At 57.1% G+C, this 16,969-nt stretch overlaps 2 protein-coding genes across 3 annotated transcripts in view; both read right to left on the bottom strand.

The window, feature by feature from the left end:
- Positions 1–599: 599 nt before the first annotated feature.
- Positions 600–5,968, bottom strand: IRAK1 (interleukin-1 receptor-associated kinase 1). The gene is made up of 14 exons (XM_006899977.1): positions 5,833–5,968; positions 5,582–5,749; positions 5,359–5,496; positions 5,206–5,288; positions 4,859–5,047; positions 4,685–4,749; positions 4,430–4,544; positions 3,842–3,960; positions 3,343–3,550; positions 3,014–3,079; positions 2,171–2,407; positions 1,354–1,777; positions 955–1,098; positions 600–661 (listed from the first exon to the last, which is right to left on the bottom strand). Exons 1-14 carry the CDS (start codon positions 5,966–5,968, stop codon positions 600–602), a joined length of 2,154 nt encoding a protein of 717 aa, XP_006900039.1.
- Positions 5,969–14,627: 8,659 nt separating this feature from the next.
- MECP2 (methyl CpG binding protein 2 (Rett syndrome)) overlaps positions 14,628–16,969 on the bottom strand; it is a 75,271-nt gene continuing 72,929 nt past the window's right edge. For both annotated transcript variants that reach the window (XM_006899927.1, XM_006899928.1), the window contains one exon: positions 14,628–15,849. In XM_006899927.1, coding sequence (XP_006899989.1) covers positions 14,763–15,849 — 1,087 coding nt within the window. In that variant the 3' untranslated portion in view covers positions 14,628–14,762. The remainder of the gene's footprint in view (positions 15,850–16,969) is intronic.

The raw sequence follows: 16,969 nt of genomic DNA, 5'->3' as shown, positions 1-16,969 counted from the left end.
TTCTGTTTTGGCACTCGAGGGGCCTGGGGCTTAGCTGCACCCTGGGCAGTGGTCCTCCTGCCCCTGTAAGTGTTGGGCTGGAGGCTGAGCCTGTAGCCTTATAGAGTACCCAGAGTTGCTGGGGAAGCCTGGGCTATGCAGGCACTGGCTGGATTGGGAGGGCGTGCTTCTGGGATGTGGGTGGTTGCTCAGAGCCCCTACTTACTGCAAGAGGCCTGGGAGGGCCTTGGATCTGGCCAGCTTGTTTAGAGTACTTCAGGCAAGTTCAAAGAGGTGGCCGGAGGCGGGGGGAGGCGGGGGGGCGCTCCTCTGGGAGCCTGTGATGGAGCTACTCTGATTCCCCGCAGGGATCCAGCTGCCCCTCCCCCATCTTCCTGGTCCACGTAGCCAGTGGCCTCAGCCCCTCAGCCCCCATGCTTCTTTGATGACATCCATGTGCTAATCCAATGGCTGACTGGCCAGCCAAGCTCTGCTTATGGCCCCTATGGCCCCCCTCGCTCTGGGGATGGTGCCCCTATGCCTGCAGCCCACAGGCTGCAAAGTGTTCGCCATTGGGAGGGCTCTGAATTCCAGGCTCGAGCGTCTGTCCCTGCACTTGTTCAGCCCTGAAATTCATCACTCTCTTCAGGCCTCAGCCTGCCAGCAGGACCCAGGCCCAAGCCTAAGATAAGAGGAGATTCCAATGAGCAAACACTGCCAAACATCGGGGGAACAAACATCGGCTTCACTGCTGCCTCGCCTCTTGGGGTATTCTGGGGACTTGAGGCTTCTAAGAAGGAGCTTTTCAAATAGCACCTGGATGGAAGATCCTCACTAGGCCAACTGGTTTACGTAAGCCTTGGGGAAGGGCCAGCGGAATTGCAGAGCAGCTGGTCTGGAGCTGAGGTAGGCTCCTCCCCAGGGGCACCCTGCGGAGGACGACAACTCCCCAAGGGAGAGGGGGGAGTGCGGTACCTGAGAGGGAGCTGGAGGACAGCAGCTGCAGGCTGTCAAGCACCCCATCTTTGTAGAGGGCTAGTTTCTGCACCATCTTCTGCCGAGCCGGGTTGATGACAATCTGGGGTGGCTCAGATGACACAGTGCTGCCTCGCGGTGACCCTGTCCCAGAATGTCCTCTTAGTCACAGGAGCCGAGCCAACCCCTTGCAGAACCCCTTTGGCCCTGGCCTTGCCCCCTGCACCATGTGCAGACACTGGCTGCTGGGGCACTGGCTCCCACAGGCTCTTGTGGACTGGGAGAGGAGACAGGTTAGGGACTGAGAACCAGCCCTTTCCCTGGTGAGATGAGGCAGCCTCTGGACCATGACAGGGCCTCCGAGGCTGTCAGCCAGAGGGGAGCCTTGCTCTCGGGTACCTTCCAAAGTTGCAGGCCAGGATCCCAGGCTGCTCCCTGGTCTTGACTTTCTGGTGGTGCCTCTGGTTTCAGTACAGCTGGTCAGCCCGAGGGGCTCTGGGGCCCAGATGGCAGCCCCTTGCCCACAGATGCCTGGCAGGGACGGGCTTGGGCTCAAGTGCCAGGAGCACAGGGCATCGGAGACTGCAGACACACTCTCGTCGCTCTCCACAGGCTGATTGGCTCCTTTCTGCAGCTGGTCTCCAGCGGGGGCCTGGCCTCCAGAGGGTGCAGCCAGGGGCTGCTCGGAGACCTCCCTGCTGGGGGCGGTGCTAGCAGTGGACACGTAGGAGTTCTCCTGTGGAGAGGGTGGGCCCTGGCCCAGGGCCCCAGGCGTCAGGGCCGGCCCTGCTGGTGCCTGCAGCTTCTCCAGTCTCGTGTACACCTGTGGACAGGAAGGGCGCTCTGAGGGATGGCACAGCCACTGGCCAGTCACAGCCCTGACAGAGCCCACGCATGTACATGCTCCAAGCTGTCTGAGATGTGTCCCGAGGCTGGGGACCACTAAGCTGGCACAACCTGCCACTGGGAAAAGCTCTCTGTGTCCTTAAGTGGAGACTTGTCTACTCTCAACCGTCACCAGAAGACACAGGAAGGAGACAGAAAAACAGATGTAAGGGCACCATCCACCCAGAAGGTGGCACAGTAAGGGACACGGGGTTTGGGTTTTTTCCTGGGTCAACACTGACCCGGAAGCATCCTGAGCCCTGGAGCCGAGAGTGGCAGGCAGAAGGTTGTTTTGGAAGCTCCATGTGACCAGGCCAGGAGTGCAGGTTACCTCGGTCATGGGGGGCCTCTTCTTGGCCCGGCGGTGCAGACAGCAGCAGGCCAACTGGCCCAGAGGCAGGCCAAGCTCGGGAGGGCAGGGTCCAGGCCTGGGATCCAGGTGTTTCCTGTAGATCTGGGCAGCAACTGGGGCGGCCCAGGCATCCAAGGCCAGACCTGCTTGCACTGTGGTGTGGCCACCTTTCAGGTGTACCCCAGCATCCTCAGCCTCCTCCTCCACCAGGTCCTTCTGTGGGACACAGGCGTGGTGAGCAAGAACTGCACTGCTTCCACCTGGGCGTGTGCTCAGCACCGCCTTCACCCCACAGGGGAACAGAATGGGAGGCTGAGAAGACTGCTGAGAGGGAGGTGGAGGCCAGCAGTTGCAAGCTCCTGGGTGAAGAACTAACGATAAGTGATGGAGAGAGCTGAAGTGGACCCGCGAGATGGCAGGGGCAGCTGAAGAGTCCTCAAAGGGACACCAGCATGCGCAGGCCAAGGGCCAGGAGGAGACGCTGACTGAGCATGCCCTGGGCACATCAGGTGTCCTTAGGAGGAGGTTTGGTAGATAGGTAAACTGAGGCCCAGCAAGGAGTAGGCTGCTGTCAGGCGAGAAAGCAAACCCATTTCCTCTCTAGCCAGACAGGAACCCAAGGCTGCAGAAGAGAAGACTGGCTTGAAGCCCTGACTGCTGTTTGTCCTTCAGGCTGTCCTTCCTGCCATGCGCCCTGGGACAGGCCAAAGTGCCAGGGCCCTCAGCACAGAGAAGGAACTAGCAGACTGGGTCTCCTTTCCAAAAGGACAAGCTTCAAGGCTCTTGCCTTCTGGATGATTCCACCCACAAGGGCTGCCTCACCAGATATTTGGTCCCTGTTCCCTGTGTCCTCACAGCCCGCTGGCCTGTCAGAGTCTCCAGCACCACCTGGGAAGAGGGCAGATGAAGGGCATAGCAGTGGCTCGTGCAGAGAAGTGGTCCTGATGGACTGGGTGGCATGGCTGGGGGCCAGCAGGGAGAGCCAGGGTGGGATAGCAAGTGAGGTTAGAACCAATGTGGTAAACAGGAAATAAGGTCTAGTGTTTCACCAGGCCAGCCAAGGGCCCCACAGAGAATTTTCCAGGCCCCCTGGTCTGGCCCCATGAGTGGCTCTTCCTACCCAGGCTGTCACAGGGGTCGAGGCTGCTCACCACGCCGAAGCTGAAGGTGTCGGTCTCCACAGCCAGCTTGCCCGTCTTTACGTAGTCTTCTGGCAGGTAGGCCAGAGTGCCTCTCACGGTCTGAGTTCGGGCTACAGTGCTGCTTTGCCCGGGACTGGCACTGGTAAAGCGGCTAAAACGGGCGAGGCCAAAGTCTCCCAGCTTGGGCACCAGTCTCTCATCCAGAAGGACATTGGAGCTTGAGGAGGGGAGAGGGCATTCAGTTGGGCCTAGCCCAACAATGTGGAATTGGGGCCACTGGCCTGGAGCTCTGCCCAGTTAAGTGGTCATTGCTGCTTGCACCATCCAATTGAGTCCATGCCCCTTGATCGCTGGCACTTTCTGGGGCCTAGAGCAGAATGTGAGGTAGGCACAGCCCTGAACTCTGTGACTCTTGGCCTCTGTTTCCACATAAGTCTGAAGCTGGGGTACTCAGGAGCTCTGGAGCCCCCTAGGACCCTTCATGCTGCTCTCTGCGTTGTGTCCTCACCTCTTGATGTCCCCATGGATGAGGCTGGGGCTGTTCTGGTGCAAAAACTGAATTGCCCGGGCGGTGCCCACAAGGATGTCCACCCGCTGCGACCACAAGAGGGGGGTGCAGGCCTGGGTCTGAAGGGTAGAGGGACATAGGGCTGGGAGGCGGCTGCAAGCACTTCTTTATCTCTCCTCTGACCCCCCCTCCCCTGCCACTTCTCTCTGAAAAAAGAGGCTCAAATCACCAGCATCTACTGGGGTGAGTGTGTGTACATGTGGGAGCGTCTCAAGGCATGGGTTTCCAGGGCTCCTTCCTGTCAAGGTGGCTCCCGGACCTGGCTGTCCCTGGGCCTGGCTGAACCAAGGATGCCCACAGCTGGGATGTTGCCTGCTATTCCCTTCCCACTTACAGGAGAGAGGCTCTCATGCCTGAACCCTCCTCCAAGAGGTGCTGGGCCTAGCTCCAGACAGAACCTCCAGGCAAACAGCCCACTGCCCAGGGTGGGACCTAGGGTGAGGGCTGCAGGAGAGCCCGGCCAGGCTCTACTACCAAAGCCCTCTGCCCAGTGCCACCAGGCCTGTGTGTGCCTGGGTCAGTGGCTACCTGGAAGTGCAGGCAGTCCTCCAGAGAGCCGTTGGGCAGGAAGCCGTAGACCAGGCAATAGAAGCCACTCTGAGCACAATAGCCAGCAAAGTCCACGATGTTTGGATGACGGAACCTGCTCCACAAAGCGGGGCTGAGTGCCTGGCCCTTACCCCCTGCCACATGATGTCTGGCAGTGGCCACACCCAGGGCGGTAGGCACTGCGAGGGGAGGGCTAGACGGACAAAGGCGCGCGTGGATGGGAATCCGGCTCACCGGGACAGCTGCTCCACTTCGGTCAGGAAGCTCTGCCTCACTGTATTCCACTCCAGGTCAGCGTGCTGGGGAGGGGACGCAGGGTGATGCTCTGCTTCCCAGGCTGCCCGCCACCGCCTCGCCCCTGCCATCCATGCCAAGGAGTCCCGACCCTTCTCCCAGGCACACACCTACCTCCTTCAGCCTCTTCACAGCGTACACAGTGTTCCTCATCACAGCCCGGTACACACAGCCAAAGCCACCCTCGCCAATCTTGAGCTCCTCGGAGAAGTGGCGGGTGCCCTGAGCAACCTCGGGGAGGGGCCAGCAGAACGGGGCAGGGTGGGCCCCCTCCAGGACACCCAGCTGGCTTTCTGGAGGCAGCTGTGAGAAGAGACCTTGGCAGGGGAGCTCTCACCAGCTGCGAAGCCACCCCCACTCCGGCCGAGCGGGTTGCCCTCAGGGGGCTCTGTAGTGTACCAAAAGCTCTGCCAAGTCTTCCTCCGGGCCCAGAACCTTCCCGAGGGCCACGAGGCACCTACCTCTGTGGAGGAAGGGGTGGGAGGCGGCAGGGAGGAGGCAGGGTGTGCGCGGGGGAGCTCGGGCCCAGGGTGGGTCTGGGAGCCTGGAAGAGGGAGAGGCTTTAATCCAGGCGCCCTCTGCGCTGCCCATCACCACCAGCGCCCGCCTCTTACCTGGAGAGGGGAGGGTGGAGGCCGAGGGCTGCCACTTCCTGGGCCGGTGGGGCTGGGCCCCAGCCTCGGAGGGTGCGCCGCTCCCGCTGGGCTCCGGGGCGGGGACACTAGGGGGCGAGAGGGGCTGGGCAGGGTGCCCTGCTGGCGCGGAGGGAAGGAAGGGCGAGTGTGAGCGGGCGCCCGGCGGTGCCCCCGCCCGGCCGCCCGCCCCGGTCGCGCTCACAGGCCGTGATGATGTCGCGCGCGCGGAGCAGCTGCAGGTGCGTGAGGATGCTCACGAGGTCGGCCACGCGGGCGTTGCGGTTGATCCAGGGCCACAGGACGCTGGCCGTGCGCTGCCCCGAGCGCTCACACAGCCGCAACTCTGTCTGGTCGCGCACGATGAGGGCCGCTGCGGGGCAGGGGGCGTCAGGTGGGCAGCGACAACCCACGGACCCCACGCCCCTACCCTGGCTCGCGCCCAATGCCACCCACCGAACTGGCACCAGTCGGCGGGCTCCAGGGCGTCCATCACCTTGTAGAAGCGGCACATGACCCAGGGTGGCACCTCGTACAAGAAGTGCTGGGCTCCGGGGGCCGCGGGGTCCCCAGGACCTGGGTCCCCGGCCATGGCCCGCCTCGCGCCGCGGCTGTTGCCGAGCCAGGCCTCTCCAGGCCACGGCAGGCGAGAGCCTTGGCCTGCCGGACTACACTGACTCACTTCCCCTTTAAGTCAACTCCTGTGCCGCCCTGCGGGGCGGAAGGGGCGGTGCCAGTCCCTGGCCCCGTCCCGGCCAGCGCGCTACTCAGCCACGCGGGGGCGCCTGCGCTAACCCCGGCCCTCTCTACACCTCCCCCGGACTCCGCTGCGTGGTCACAGGCCTCCGACCAGGGAGGGGCCGGCCAGCATTTCAGGCGCCCAATGTTCCAGAGAGGTTGCGCCTCCAGGTGGCTGCTGCCCACCCCAAAGCCATCTGGAGGTCCCTTTAGGACGATTGGTCATTATCAGGTCGGCTGTGGCGCATTGTCAGGAATCGGGGCAGGACGGGGTCATCCCAGCTGACTCCAGCCACGTTTGATTCCTGGGGAGCCATCCCGGCTCCTGTGTTGTCTCTGTCCCCACCCCCCACTGCGACCTCCATGGGCTCATGCCCTGTCTCTGTGGACTTCAAACGGGACTCACTTCCACGATGCCACACTCTTGACTTCGTCGGGTTCCCTGGCCCTCTTCTTCCTTTCCTTGCTTAGACCCGTCCCCGCTCCCAAAACCCGACGGTGTCTCAGTTCCTGTGGGGCACACATGGCTGTGTCCTGGGGCCACTGCCTGACTGTCCGCTCTGGCCACAGAACGGCAGACTTAAGCCACTCAATTCTGCAGGCTTCTGGAAGCGCACCAGGAATGCCCACGGGCCTGCCCATCCACTGTCGCCACTCCCCCCTCCACCAGGCCACCTCCCTACCCCACACGACTGAGTTCCAACCTGTGACCAAGGAAAGAGCCCTCCCCATCCCGGGGGTAGGGTGGATGGCAGCCCACTAGGGCCCTTTTACCTCTTGTGCATCCTCTTCAGTCAGCCACCACCCCACTGGGCAGGGAGACCCCAAAAGCAGGGCTCTCTCTCTCATTTGGGTTGGCTGTCCAGCTGCGGGTAGGCCTCTGTATGGGCCCCCTTCTTACCCTGACCACAGAGGGTCATCTCCAGCTTGCTGTTCCCACAAGCCAGACCTGCCCAGGGACCCAAGCAATCCCTATGGAGCCTCTCCCCTGAAACTGCAGGGCTGCTCTGGTGCCAGCCCTTCCTGAGTTCCTAGCCCATACTCACCCCACAGGGGCAGGGCCGTGGGCCTCCTTGTTCACATGGGCTGTCAGCTCTCAGAACATTCTAGGTACACGTGGGGGGGGCTTTCAGGGCCAGGACATGCGGGTGTACCTGTCACTCAGCGCATGCAGCAACCTAGGTCTGAGCAAACCTGGGTCTCAACCTTGACTGCAAACCCTGATTGCTTCTGGGGCATCCATCCACGGGGAAGCGGCCTGGCCACCAGGCAGCAAAAGCAAGCGTGAGTCCTAACTGCTGTGGGGACAGAAAGAGCCAGAGTGGGAGGAGGGCTTGAGGGGTCCCAGGAGGCGCTCCCCACCTGTCCCTGTGCTGCTCCCAGGCAGACTCAAGTGGCCTTTCTGGGGTTCCCCATCATGCTCAGGATTTGGACACCTCAAGGTGGCAGTCAGAGGCCCGTGGGTGAAGCACTTCCCACCCGGCGAGGCCTCAGAGTGCACGCGTCCATCCAAGGTGAAGAGACGCACCGTGTGGCCTAGGACCTCGGGGGGTGGGAGACAACTTCTGTCTTACAATGAAAGCCCAGAGTTCGAGTCACTTTCACAGAGAGGTTTATCGAGAATGCTAACAGCACAGGGTACAGTACTTCCCAACAAAAGGTGCACACGCATCACTCAGAAGGCATGCTGAGGCGTCTTTGCGTCACATGGATTAAAAAACTTACAAAAAGAAAAGAAAACTGCGTGCTGCCCATCTTGTAAAATAGTAAAAGAACCTTAGGAAAATTCACTGGGTTTTACAACAAAAGACACAAACGGACATTTTTATGTAAATTTATAAGGCAAACTCTTTATATAATAAATAGGTTACAGGGATTCCGTGGGGTGTTTTTAAACGTATACAGGTACATTCAGACAGGTTTACTGAAATGGTACAAATTTCCTTAATAAATTGCCTTTTGTTTTAAATATATCAGTGCTTTCAGTCATTTGGCTATACACAAAGAACCTCTTTTTTTTTTTTTTTAAACACTACAAAAAAGCAATCAGTATTTGTTTTTAAAACGACCTACTTATTTTCTAAAGTAATTGTCCCAAAACACAACAACTGAGGGTGAATGCCACCAGGGCTGAGAGACTTCTCCAGCTCCACCTGCCTCGGGCGCCCCGTGACGCTGGCAGCAACATCATCCCACAGTCCTCGGCCTCCAGCTCATTCTTCTAGACACTAAGGCCCCCAGCCCTCGCAAGTGGCCAGCATGGCCACAACTGTCCTTGGCTTTCCCAAGGGGGCTGCCAGGTACTCAAATGTGTCCCAAGAGCCCCAAACAATGTCTGATGAGGGGTGACTTCTCTGAGGGAAGAGGGTGTCTCACCACCATGGTGTTTGAGGGACCAGAGAGCTCACTCTCCCATCATCTGACTGCCCCTGGACACGGTGGGACAGAGACAGGACGTGGGTGCGTGCGTGGAGGGGCGCGTACATGTGCCCTCTGTGGACCCCCGAGCCACCATGGAGCCCTTGTTCTTCCCGCCCTCCTGACTACCCTGGGAAGGAAGGTCACCTTGTCTCTCTGAAGGTCATGTGACGTCAGTAGTCTTGGGGTGGGTGTGAAGACAAAAGAATCCACTGGGTAGTACAAACTGGGTTTGCTCTTAACAGCAGCCACACATCAACTCTCCGGTCCACTGCAACTGGATGATTGGCCTCAATGTCTCTGGGGGTCTGTGGCTGGCCAAGTCAAGAGCATTTCCCTAGAATTCCCTGAAGCAGGAAACAAGCTGCCTCTCTCATCTCAGTCACCAGCCCCCTCCCTGGATTTTTGTTGGCTTGTTAGTAAAGGTGTCTAGAAGCATTTGTCTCTGGAACAATTACTTTAAACATGGTTACAATACAGACTTCAGTTCAAACACATAAGAGATTTACTTAGCCAAGTTCCTTTCACCCACCAAAAACTACACAAATAGAAGCCTCAACACCACAGTTAAGAGGACCAGTAGAGTGTCTCATGTTTGGAACACAAAAGGAAAAATCAAACCCGAACCAAACCTGAACAGAAACCCCCCAGAAAGACAGGCAAGGGCAGGGCTAGGAGAGAGGAGCGCACAGCACGCGCTACAGTGTCCGGTTCCCCGGCGTGACCCAGGAGAGGGCTTGGCCGCGGTTAATAACAGTCCTGGTCATATTTGGTCATATACTCATCAACTACTGACTCTGGAGTGGCTGTCATTGATTGAAGGAGGAATAAACTCAAACACAAAAAGGCGGCCTTTGTAGCAAGGGAAGGAGCAGGCTTCAAGTGACCCTTTTTGCACCCACTGTCCTTCTCCCCAGAAACACTGAACAGGGGTCCTCTCCAGTCAGTGGGGCTAGAGACCTTCACAAGGTTGATGGGTGCTGACATGGGGACACCGCCTCACCTCCTCTCCCACCCCAGCTTAGGGGGGCAGCCTGCCAACCAGGCTCTCCTAGAGGCCTGGAGACTGCTCCTCCTGGGAATTGAGGCGTCAGAGCCAGCAATGACGCACGGATGGAAGCATTTGGCCCTGATGATTAGAATACTCTGCTTTGGAAGAACAAGTTTCTAGATTTTTTTTTTTGTGTTTTTAATTACGTAAAAAAAGGATTGAAAAGAACTGTTACAGCTCAACTCTCTAGCAGATATTGCTCATTAAGAATTACAAAAGCAAATGCAGTTACTGGGAGGATACAGGAGAAGAGAAAGGGTGGTTCTGGAGTTTTCTCCAACTCCTAGTAGGGTACACTTTGCTCACACGGGATTCTGGAATCCCTGGGGCTCTCCCTGGCATGAGGTACAGGTTCAGAGACTAGAAAAGCCTTCCTGTCTCCCTGTCACCCCCTGGCTTTGATCTCTACATGTGAGGTTCCCTGCATCTGTCTCCACACCCAGCTGCTGGCAGAGCAGGGAGAGGTTGGCCCACCCCATGGGCTCCAGTCAGCCTACCCAGAGCTGACTACATTCTCAACTTTCCCTGGTCAACGGGGCCTCAGGACATGTCACCAGAACAGGAGGAGGGCATGCCCCGGGTACCCTGGAGACACGAGCAGGAGACACGAATCTGCTTGGACAGAAGTGACCAGCAGACAGAGTTGTTGGTTTTTTTTCTGGTTTTTTGTTGTTGTTGTTTTTTTGTTGTTTTTTTTTTTTTGTTTTTTATTTTCCCTTGTCCTATGCTATGGTTATCAGAAATATTGTAATTAAGTAACAGGTATCATTTGAACAGGTCTTTTGTGTGTGGTGCCACAAGCAAAATGAGTTTATAATTGTGCAATATACAGATATATATATATAAAATTCCACTGCTTTGTGTGTCTAGTTGGTGCATTAAATCAAAGGGACAGAAAAACGAAAAGCAGAAATCAAAAGCAAAACAATGCTAGTTCCAGGATCGGGGTGCACAGCGGCCTAGGAGGCTGGTCTAAGTCACAGGGAGCGACGCTGGACACAGGACAGTGCGGGAGGTGCTGTTTGCCTGACTCCTCTCCCCGCTGAGCCGGGCCAGGGCGCTAAGAGCTCTGGGACGGGGCAGAGCCACTTCCCAGCTGTTCTCCTCCCCACTTCCCCACCTCCCACAGGGCCTGGGACCTGCAGGGAGGTAGCCAGGTACGAGGTGAACAGTTTGTCCATCACAGTCTCTTTCCTGACCTCTGCAGTCCACAGAGGAGCCAGGGGCAGCTTTCCAACCTCTAGGCCCCAAGATCCCAGGCAGGGACGGCTGGCCCCGGAGAAGGAGATGACCAGAAGGCCAAGGGACAGGACACACAACAGGCAGAGGCCGAGGGGTAGATGCCACACCCTCCGGTCCGTGACTGGGGTGGCCTCTGTCAAGATGAGAAAAGAGCAGAGGTAGGAGGGGCCAGAGGGTGGCCTGCCAAGGCACCAGTGACGAGGCCCTGGTGCCAAGTAACTGTCCACACCAAGAGCTCGGCTTCTACTACTCATCAGGCACTCAGGCCGAGCCCGAAGGACTCACATCACTGCTGCAGAGGTTGGCTCTTACTCATTCAAAACATTGAAATATGATCTTTCTGCCAAATGTTTTCTAGGCTTTCCTTCTAAATCTTGAGAATTGGTCTCAGTGTTCAATTTTCTCCTTTAATATGTAATTATAGACCTTGGAGGAGGCAGTATCCTAGCGATTTAGAACAACAGACAACGCCTTTTCTAAAGCTTCACACTGTATCTAAAAAACACAGAAGTGGAGAAAATGAACAGGTTCTTCAGAGTGGAGCGACAGTGAAAATGGCCTGCAGCGTGCAGAGCACACAGGGAGGGGCTGGGGCGCAGAGAGTTCTTGTGCGGGGCTTGCAGGTGCAAAACACCGCAATTCACGTGGAGTTTTCAGTCTGTGGGAATTGGGGGACTTGCTTGCCTCTGAGGTTAAACCCTAATCAGGAAGCAACGTGGAAACTCCAACAAAGAACTGATGAGCTGCCCCCACCCCATCCGCCCCAGCCGTCTGGGCAGAGGACAGACTTGGTGTAGGTGGCCTGTTGGTAGACCTTCCTGTTCTAGCCTGGGCTCCAGGTTCTTACTTGAAGTGGGACACAAGTCAGAAGTCCTGTCAGTGGTAGAAACTTCTTCCCCATTCAACCTGGCAGTTGCTTTAGGTGACGGCCTTCCTTTCAGGGTTCCTCCAGAGCAAGCAAAGACAAATGAGACTCTAGTCTGTGTGGCCCCAACAGGCTGGGTAATATGCCATTTCTAGGGTCCCCAATGTCTCTGGCTGATGTTCCTACTGCTGACAAGCACCCCAGCAGGGGGCAGGGCAGACCAGGAGAGGAATTGGAAACGAAGGCCTAGATCAGGGGTGGGGGCAACTATAAATGTGACCTCCTCCCGAAGAGAGACCCCAGTCTCTGTTGTGTCACGCAGACTCGAGGCTCCCTTGAGACAAGGTGGACACCTGCTGGTGAAGCTTTACCACCCAGCTCTCATCCAATCCACCAACCTGGAGGCAGGGCAGCCCCCTAGGCGTCGTCAGGTGATGCTGGGCTGCCTAGACAAAGGCGGTCAATTCGTGACGCCTTAACAGGGCAGAGGAGGAGACGATGGATGACAGGGGATGTCTGCGGAGCCTCGGGCACCAGCTGCAGCTGTGAGGTCTGGAGGGAAAGAAGCTGGGGAGGGGGAAGCTGCCAGGTGGCCCCAGGCCCAGACTGTGCTCCCCGGGGCCACATAGCACTGGACTGGATGGCACTCATACAAGGTGGTCTTTGGAGGTGCCTGCCGACCAAGGCCAGGCTGGAGGCCAGGAACCTCTTCGCCTCCCAGCCTCCTCAGATGGCCCAATTCCCTTCCTGAGGAGGCTCAGACAAGAAGTCGAAGGCTGGATAGCAAGTGTGGGTGTCGTCGGGACTTGGGCTAACAGGTCTCGTTGCGGGATTTGCTTTTACAGATTAAAAAATAAAAGGACACAAATAGGCTAAACAGACTAGCTACGACTATAAACTGAATGGGGCAAACTCCCTTGCTTCTACCCATTCCAGAAGAGACAAACACTGTTTTATCTTAAGCTACTGATTGGAACGGTCAACTATGGTTCCTGACCACTAAGACTGGCAAGGAAGGGCTACATGGTCTCTATGATGGTTCACTCCTTCAGGATCACACCGGGACAAGGAAGCCGGGACAAGAACGGAAACACACGAGACAACACACGCTTGACAGGTCACTGCAGCAGCTCACAGGTGACGTGCTTGTGGGTGTTTTCTGGAAGCATAAGACTGCTGTCTCATTTTGCTACTTTGATAAGGTACTTCTCATTTGGACAGATTTAGATATAAGAGACATCTCTGTAAACACAGAAAAGGATATACCAATATGATGAAGGTATGCAGCTAGATAAGGACTTCCTGAAGAGAGGTTAGTGAGACAGACACCTCCCCCCACTCTGGCCCACACTGTGGACGAAGTGCGAAGGGCGGAGCCGAGGACTGGGGTGGGATAGCAGGTCAGGTCAGGTCTCAGGAGTGGCGGCCCTATAGGAAACTGGGAGGAGTTGGGCAGAACTGGCTAGAGGCCCGTCAGGATGGTACTGGGCCCAGCCAGTGACACTGGCGGAACCCAGAAGAGTCGCAATGCTCAGCTGACACATCTGCCCAACTTCTCCCATCTGCTACTCTGGAAGCTGCTTCTCTGGAGCTGAAGGCTGCAAAGCTGGTTGTTTAGGGTGGGCACAGTGTGGGAGTTTTTCATCAGGGAGGAAAAGCCCCCTCCCGCCCCAGGAGAACACAACTATGTCCCTCTCTTGTTCTCAGTGGATAGAGGCCCTGGAATGCTATGGCCAGCTCCAATCAAGGAGAGCCCCAGTGAGAAACAGGGTGGGGTGGGGGCTGGAGACAGTGGGGCAAGGAAACTACAAGGGGTGAAGAGTTGGCAAGCGCCAGCTCAGAGTACAAGGGGCACTGCGGCTGCTGGGACCAAAAGGACAGGACAGAAGGAAGGAGGGGCTGGCAGAAAGGAAGGAGTGCAACTAAAGGACAGAAGAGGAGAGAATAATCAGGAAGTCCTTATAAAATTGCAGCAAACACTTAGAGTTTCGGAGCTTCGTGGGAACCCTATGTGCTCATCCCACTTGAAAACAAGTGCAGATATATACAGATACAGGTAGTTTGAACACCATCAGAACTGCTGGCTGGAGCAAGCCAGTTTTCTCTTAGAGCATCTCTGTTTGTTTTGAAGTGGGAACATGAAGACTCAATAGTGCAAATAACCCTAAACTGTCCCTAACGTAGTAGAATTGGAAAATAACCGGAAGAACAGTTTTCCTGCCCCGCCCAGTCCAGTCCACTAACTCGCAGTCCAAGATGGCCTGGAGTCACTGCGCTGGGCCTGCTCCCCGACCCTGGGCCAACCTGCTACGTCCTTGGCCGGCTGCCTCCTGGCCACTCTCTCCAGTGTTAATCTGGAGAATGACTCCAAGAATAGACAATGCTACCTCGCCCTCAGTCACATCCTCCCCATGGCTCTGGCCAGTGGTTCAGAGCCGGATCCTCCCTGGCTATGCCAGGACTGGAGGGGATAGGGGCTACTGTTCTGTTCTGGCGAGTGTCCTGGGTCAAGTTTGGCTGGGGCTGGCATGGGACCAGACTTGGCCAGCCACTGCAATTCATTCTGCTGAAGAATCCTGCCCTCGGCCCCACACCTCCTTGTCCTGCCGAGGCTGGGAGGGGAGGTGGGAGAGCTGTGGTAGGAGGTTGGGGCACCAGTGGCACGGAGAACTAATGATCACCAGCAGCGTGCCACTCCTGCCCCAGGCAGGGTGGAGAGGGGTGGGTGGGAGGCAGGTGCAGGCATAGCCGGAGCAGCCTGACCAACAGCTTGTCTGCTCAGTAGTACTGCAGCAAGCCTTGGTGAAGGAGCCAAGTTTAGAAAAGTGCAAAGCTACTTCTGGCCCTGGTTAGGTCTTCAACCTGACTGTGCTTGTCGGTTAAGAAAAACATCCCAATGCTCCAACTACTCCCACCCTGAAGCCACGAAACTCTAAGTTTACTGAAAGAAAAAAAAATTCTTTTTTATTTCAGTTAATCGGGAAGCTTCGTCAGAGCCCTACCCATAAGGAGAAGAGACAACAGCTGCCTTTATTCTTGTTGGTTTGCTTTTTCAATCCCCTCGGTTGAAAGTCAGCTAACTCTCTCTGTCACGGGCGTCCGGCTGTCCACAGGCTCCTCTCTGTTTGGCCTTGGCATGGAGGATGAAACAATGTCTTTGCGCTCGCCCTCCCCTCGGTGTTTGTACTTTTCAGCGGCTGTGGCGGCAGGAGCAACTGCGGGCTGAGTCTTAGCTGGTTCCTTGGGGCAGCCATCGCTCTCCAGTAAGCCTCCGCGCGCCATCTTCTCCTCTTTACAAATGCTGCTGCTTAAGTCCTGAGGCTCGGGGGAGCTTTTGGGGTCCTTGGAGCTTTCGGGCTCAGGTGAGGGCAGGGGCGGCAGCAGTGGCATGGGGGCCTTGGGGGACTCGGCGCGGTGGTGGTGGTGATGGTGCTCCTTCTTGGGGGGTGAGGAGGTGCCACCACGGCCCTTGGGGCTGCCCTCCTTGCTCTTCCGCCCAGGGCTCTTGCAGGTCTTCAGTCCTTTCCCGCTCTTCTCACCCACAGGGGACACCAGCAGGGGCTTTACCACTTCTTTGACCTCGATGCTCACAGTCTCCCGGGTCTTGCGCTTCTTGATTGGAAGCACGGTCTCCTGCACAGACCGGAAGGAAGACTCTTTGACGGCTTTCTTCTTGGCCTCAGCAGCAGCGGCTGCCACCACACTCCCTGGCTTCCGGCCTCTCTTCTTGGGAATGGCTTGGGGGTCAGCTTCTGCTTTTCGCTTTCTGCCAGGGCGTTTGATGACCATGACCTGGGTGGACGTGGTTGCCCCACCGCCTTCGGCCTTGCCACCTGCAGAAGCTTGGAAAGGCATCTTGACCAGGAGCTTCCCGGGGCCCTTCTCCAGGACCCTTTTCACCTGCACGCCCTCAGCCGCCGCCACCGCTGCCGCCGCCTTGGGCCGTGCACTGCCACTCCCCTTGGGCCGGCCCCGACCTCGGCCAGTTCCTGGAGCTTTGGGGGATTTGGGCTTCTTAGGTGGTTTCTGCTCTCGGCGGGAAGGGCTCCCTCTCCCCGTGACCGTGAAGTCAAAATCATTAGGGTCCAGGGAGGTATCGCCTACCTTTTCGAAGTATGCAATCAGCTCCACTTTAGAGCGGAAGGCTTTGCCCTGGGGGCTGGGGGGAAACGGAGAGACACAAAGAATGATTAGCAGGGTTCCTTGGCCACCAGGAGACGGGGAGGTGGGGAGGCAGCCAGAGCCCTCAGAGAGGATGGTCAACGGACACGCCGGGTCTCACTAGGCAACCAGAGTCTCGTGAAGAACAGCCACCACATTTACTCTAGGGGCACCAGAGAGGCTGTGCAAGGCACAGCGCGCAGGGCAGGTATAGGTGGCAGGCCTGGGGGCTGGTCTGCGGGCAGCCGGGATCACCCCCCAATCTCTCCACAATCCAGCAGTTCCAAGCATGGGGCATGCCAGGGAAGGAGCTGGAGGCCCTGCCTAGCGTCAGGCTGAGGGACAGTCTGCTGGATGATGCCTGGGCCTGATTTGCTAGCAGGTATTTTTTTGTCTGAGCCGAGGCATCCGCTTCCTCCTCAGAGCAGGATACACAGCCAGCCTTCATAACCCATCAGAGCAACGTTCTAGAAAGTCCTGCAAACACTAAACTAGCAAATGCCTAACGAGCCCTCTTCAGCTGAGACCTTTCCAGCACTCTGCCCAGGAAAGCACGGTGACAATTCGCAAATAAGGATTCCATGAATAATGAGGACCAACTGTAATTAAACCACACTATCCACAAATATGCTTTCCAAATGGCTAGCCATTTCTGATCACTCCAATGGGTACAACAGAAATATACTCATTCTCGCTCCTCTGAAGACCATGCTCTGGAAGTTACTGTTTCAGTAGGACAAGTTCAGATGCTAGCCCAAAGCTGAATACAAAATACAAAGGGGATGGCTGGTCTCTCTCTTGAATCCCTGTCAGCGGGCACGTCTTTCCCCAAGCTGATTCACAGATAAGAATAAAATCAGGCATCATCAACTCCTCCTCCTTTTTCAAGCGAAGAAGGGAGGCCAGCAATACCCGTTCGCCAGCAGGGACACGGCAGGAAGCAGGCAGGAGCTCTCGGGTGCCTGAGCACTACAGGCAGGTCACCCTGGAAGTTTTCACTGCCTACAACCAGGCACTGCTATGCTTTCCAGGGCCCCCTCTGGACCCTCACCCTGGGCTTGCTTCTTAAGGCCTTGCCCGTCCCAGCTCTACGAAGTGGGCTGTGAACACCCACTAGT

Source organism: Elephantulus edwardii, unplaced genomic scaffold (assembly GCF_000299155.1).
Source record: "Elephantulus edwardii isolate Elephantulus edwardi_28Jun2011 unplaced genomic scaffold, EleEdw1.0 scaffold00269, whole genome shotgun sequence".
In the NCBI taxonomy this organism is placed as follows: domain Eukaryota; kingdom Metazoa; phylum Chordata; class Mammalia; order Macroscelidea; family Macroscelididae; genus Elephantulus; species Elephantulus edwardii.
This window is presented reverse-complemented; position numbering and strand designations above follow the sequence as displayed.

Excerpts from the sequence above, each read along its gene's own strand:
- IRAK1 (XM_006899977.1), bottom strand. The coding sequence starts at position 5,968 with ATGGCCGGGGACCCAGGTCCTGGGGACCCCGCGGCCCCCGGAGCCCAG. Across the intron at positions 5,289-5,358 it reads CTCCACCCTCCCCTCTCCAG|GCTCCCAGACCCACCCTGGG; the intron begins GTAAGAGGCGGG and ends TCCCTCTTCCAG. Across the intron at positions 3,551-3,841 it reads ATCCATGGGGACATCAAGAG|CTCCAATGTCCTTCTGGATG; the intron begins GTGAGGACACAA and ends CCCCTCCTCAAG.